Here is a 4,636-nt window from a genome sequence, read left to right on the forward strand (position 1 = left end):
AAAGGGGATGCGACCCACAGGTTAAAAACCACTGCTCTAGAGGAACCCTGGTGGCACCGTGGTTAAACACTGGTCTGCTAACCATACAGTTGCCAGTCTGAACCCACAAGCTGCTCCTTGGGAGAAAGGTGTGGCGGTCCCCCGGAGATGAGCGCCCTGGAAACCCGATGGGGCAGTTCTACTGTGCCTCCCAGGGCCACTAGGATTCAGAATCAAGGTGACAGCAGCAGGGTTTGAGCCAGGCTCTCGATGAGCTGCAAGGAGTGGCACAGTGGGTTACACGTTGGGCTGACCACAGAGCCCGAAATTCAAAACCACCAGCTGCTCTGAGAGGAAGACGAGGCTGTCTGCTCCTGTAAGGACTCCGAGTCTTGGAAACCCACGGGGTCATTTCCACCTGGTCTTACAGGGTCGCTGGGTTGAACTGAATGGCAGCAGTTTGGTTTTTGAAGGTGAGCTCCTGCCTCTAGGGGGCACTGTGGCATGGGAGATGCCTGAGCAGTCAGCACAAGGCTGGCCTGCAGGAATTTATTACTTTTTCCTTGAAAGGTTTTAAAATTCAACTCAAGTATCAATTTGTGACTGTGATATTAAGTGAGCCAACCCACGCCTCTCTTCATTTTGCGGCCAGATTCTATTTCAAAATATAATTCCGGGGATTATTTTTCTCCAGAAACCCCAAACAAGGCGAGGCTTTAAAGTATTTCATTACTATTGACTTTTCCCCACAGCCTCAGCCTCAGCCAGGGCATGTTAGTTACTTCGCATGAGGAAAGACCCTGCTAAGAGCCTGCCAGGAAAGATGCAAAGTATAATAAGCATGAATGACTTCTAGACTTGAAGCTTTCCCTCTAAACTGTCATGATTTGGGGAATTTGCCTTGAAATACTGTCCCAGAGACAAATATGAGATAAATAATAAGAGAAGCCAGACAGAAACGGTGTCCAATATTTCACTTGTGCATGTATGACCTAGTGGTGTAGTAATGTGTTGGACTGCAAACTCCAAGGTCAGCAGTTCGAAACCACCAGCCACTCCTTGGGAGAAAGACAGAGCTCTCTACTCCCATAAAGAGTTAGTCGTAGAAACCCATAGGGGCAGTTACACCGTCCTATATAGGATTGCTTTAAGTCAGCATGGACTCGATGGCAGTGAGTTGTTTTGTTGTTGTTGTTGTTTATATGTACTTAACATTTTCTATATAAAAGAAATAAACTAAACTGTCATTCCAAGCCAAAATTCACTGCCCTGCAGAGTTGACTCCTACTCACAGAGACCCTAAAGCTGCAAGCATAGCTGCCCAGCATTTCCAAGGCAGAGAGACCACGTCTTGTTCCCACAGAACAGAGCTGGTGGGTTTGAACCACCAGCTTTTCAGCTGGCAGCTGTTACACCGCCTGGACTCCTGAAATGGCATAAGGCACTCACTGTGTTGAAAGAAGTATTCATTTTTTAAAAAAAGTATTCATTTTCACCTTGGGGAAAAAGCCAGATCAGAGAGTGACCCTGGAATCCGGCACTGCTATCTTATCAACACAGTGCCATGCCATAGTTACCAGCAATCATGGGACCTGTCACTTGCCAGACACTGTGTTAGGCAGTCTGAGTGCAGCCTCTCTGACCCAATTCGAACCAACTCCAGCAAAATCTCCTCAGACACCTTTTCTCAGACCTTCTGGAGCAGAATCACTGGCCAGAGTGGAGTCCACACCACACCAAGTCCCCTAGGCTATTCCGAATTTCCCAGAGTCTATTCTCTGGCTCTCACCATGCCTTGGGGTGGTGTGGCTTCGCTACCTACCCAACAGGATTGCACAGTGGGGCAGGGTGAGCAGAGGGGCCAGCAGGGTGGGGACAGACGTCTCACCTGTTCGTGATCCAGCATGGTCAGTCCTTTCACACCCGCCAGGATGAGGTTCTTGGCAATTTCCGCTCCAAGGCCTTTCATGCCAACCTGGAGTACCCGGGAGGCCCGAAGCCTGTGAGGCAGAGAGAGAGGCCGTTACCCAGGTGGTACCGGTTAGAGTGGAAATAGGCTGAAGCATCCAAGAGCAGAATCCGGTGCGCAGACTGACAGAAACAGCCCCGAAACATTGCAGCCCCAAGACCAGGAAAGAGACGGGCATCAAGCCTTCCTGCCTGGAGCAAACCACTACCAAAGGGTCTAGGGAGAACAGGGCAGGCAGATCCAGCCCCTGTGCCCCAGAGCTGACAGCCAGGAAGGGAGACAGAAAAACAAGGGTGTACATACACACCGAGCAGGGCAGGATCCCCGGACTGAGTGACCCTGAAGGTGATATCGAGAAAAGGGGGAGGAACACGCAGCTGTTTGGGGGTGAAGCATCCACAACCCCACCCCCACCCCAGGAAGAGTAGGCAGTGTCAGGGACAGAGATGGATGGACAGCAAACAGAGAGAATGGAAGGAGCACAACAGAGGCCACACCACTAAGTCTCGGCGACAAGCCACGGTGAGGATTCTGGATTATTAGGAAGCCATGGGGGGTGCGGGAAGGTTCGGTCAATGGTGGCTTGGACTAGTGGGGTAGCAGAAGTGGTGGTGAGAGGAGGCCCTCTCTGCTGTGTACAGGAAATGTTTCCATCTAGATGAGGCTCAAAAGGGAGAGCCAGAGGTCAGTTATCCCCCAACATCTCCCAAGAACTTTGAGGCCCAAAGGAGACAGCACAATGTGAAAGACCTTCTCTGAAATCTCCGAAATCCAAGTCTTTCAGAATTACATTTTTTCAAAATTTAAAAAGAAAATAAGGAGTTTATATCATATACAAGGGGACTTAAAAAGGTCATGAAAGAATGCCAGTATTTTTCTATTCCAGTTTTCTACCAACTTTTTGGATCTCCATGGTATTACAAAGCAACTGCAATGAGGTCCTGGAGGTGCATCCTCTATGAAACCCAGCCATGTTTCTGCAGCAAATATGATTACTCACGTTAAAGGATTCATAGGAACCATAAACAGTATCGTGTAAATTCAGATCCTGTTGCCTAATGAGCTTACTACTACCATAATGACTTGATCAGCTCCAATTACCAAGGTTTTTAAATAAGGATGGGAGCTTAACACTTTTCAAATTTCCTTCGCTGCTACAATCAAAGCACAAAATGGGAGTGAGGGAGATTATTGTCAAGATTCCGCTCAAAGGTGTATCTATGGGTCTCAGCTTCATCATTTTATTTTATTAATCTGAGGGGCCCTTCCATGCCCAACCAGACTTGGCAGACACAACTCTTTCAAGGGCACAACTCTACTTCACTAGGGTGAACGAAACATGGGGTGGCTGTGAATCAGTCCTGACTCAAAAGGTGGTGAGTGGTTAGCAGTTCAACTTTGTACTAAGCCAAAGGTTGGTAGCTCAAACCTAGCTCAAACCTGTACCTCAGAGGACAGACCTGGCAGTCTCCCACAGGCTTGAAAACCCTGTGGAGCGGTCCTGCCCCGCACACATGGGGTCCCAGGGAACAGGGACCACTACAAGGCGAGGAGGAAATTGACAGGAGGGTAGCCCACACACCACCTGAATAATTTACAGAGGTGCTAGTAAGCAGCAGGTGGCCACAGGTCACCAGCATTATCCCAGTGGGTGGAGGGCAGGCTTTCAGTCCTCCCAGAGCACTTCCCACCCTGGAGGATCAGACAAGACTTCTGACCAGAGGCCGGCAGTCCACACATGCAGCCTTGGACGTCAAAAAGCTCTCGTGCCCTGACACTCACTCCGCTGTGCACTCACTCTGAGGAACTACTGACTCTCTGACTAACCATTCCTCCTTCCCTGGGCCCAGACACACCAAATCTGAAATTCAAGGTTTCAGGTCCTCTTTAGATTTGAGTCCTATCTAGTTACTAGCATCCCTTTAAGGACTCTGTCTTCAGACAAAGCCCAGCATCACCACTTATCTCCAAACACACTAACTGCTCCGGGTCGGTGCTCCTTCAGAAATGACTCTGCCAGCCACTACCGCCCCTGAGTACGGAGATGTGGATTTGAATTCTGGCTCTGCCACTTCCCAAACGAATGGCCTAAGCAAGCTGGTGGAATCCCTCTCCACTTCAGTTTACCCATCTTAGGGACGGGATAATAATTCTGATTTCATTTTTTTAAAAACATTTTATTGGAGGCTCGTACAATTCTTATCATAGTCTGTGCATACACCCATTGTGTCAAGCACATAAGTATATTTGTTACCATCATCATTCTCAAAACATTTGCCTTCTACTTGAGCCCTTAATATCGGCTCCTCATTTTTCCCCTCCCTCCCCATCCCTCGATTCTGACTTCATTTTTGATCTAACCCCTAAACCACCTGGCAGGACGTGTGCAGAAGCATGTAGCACAGGTCCTGGCGCACAAAAGATGGTCAAACAATCTTACTTGCACTGTTTGAATTTATCCCCCCTCCATCCCCATTGCCTTCATTAATAAAAGAACTTCACCAACAGGATTTTCAAAATCTGACAGGGAAAAAAAAATAACTCAAGGCTGGCATGAAAGCCACCCATACTGGTTCTGCCTTGCTCTGCCAGCCCAAGAAGCCACCAATGCCAGATCCATGTAACCCGCCTCAGCCACACGTTTGGCTTTCTACTCCCAGACTTCACATCACACTCCACAGGCTGGAC

General features: G+C 48.7%; 1 protein-coding gene across 1 annotated transcript in view; it reads right to left on the reverse strand.

Annotated features, from left to right (window-relative positions):
- Positions 1-4,636, reverse strand: part of SAE1 (SUMO1 activating enzyme subunit 1) — a 61,929-nt gene that overhangs the window by 39,476 nt on the left and 17,817 nt on the right. Inside the window, exon 2 of the mRNA XM_004710400.2 lies at positions 1,868-1,979. Coding sequence (XP_004710457.1) covers positions 1,868-1,979 — 112 coding nt within the window. The remainder of the gene's footprint in view (positions 1-1,867; positions 1,980-4,636) is intronic.

Source organism: Echinops telfairi, unplaced genomic scaffold (genome assembly GCF_000313985.2).
Source record: "Echinops telfairi isolate 266 unplaced genomic scaffold, ASM31398v2 ScPeMD7_655;HRSCAF=1070, whole genome shotgun sequence".
Taxonomy (NCBI): domain Eukaryota; kingdom Metazoa; phylum Chordata; class Mammalia; order Afrosoricida; family Tenrecidae; genus Echinops; species Echinops telfairi.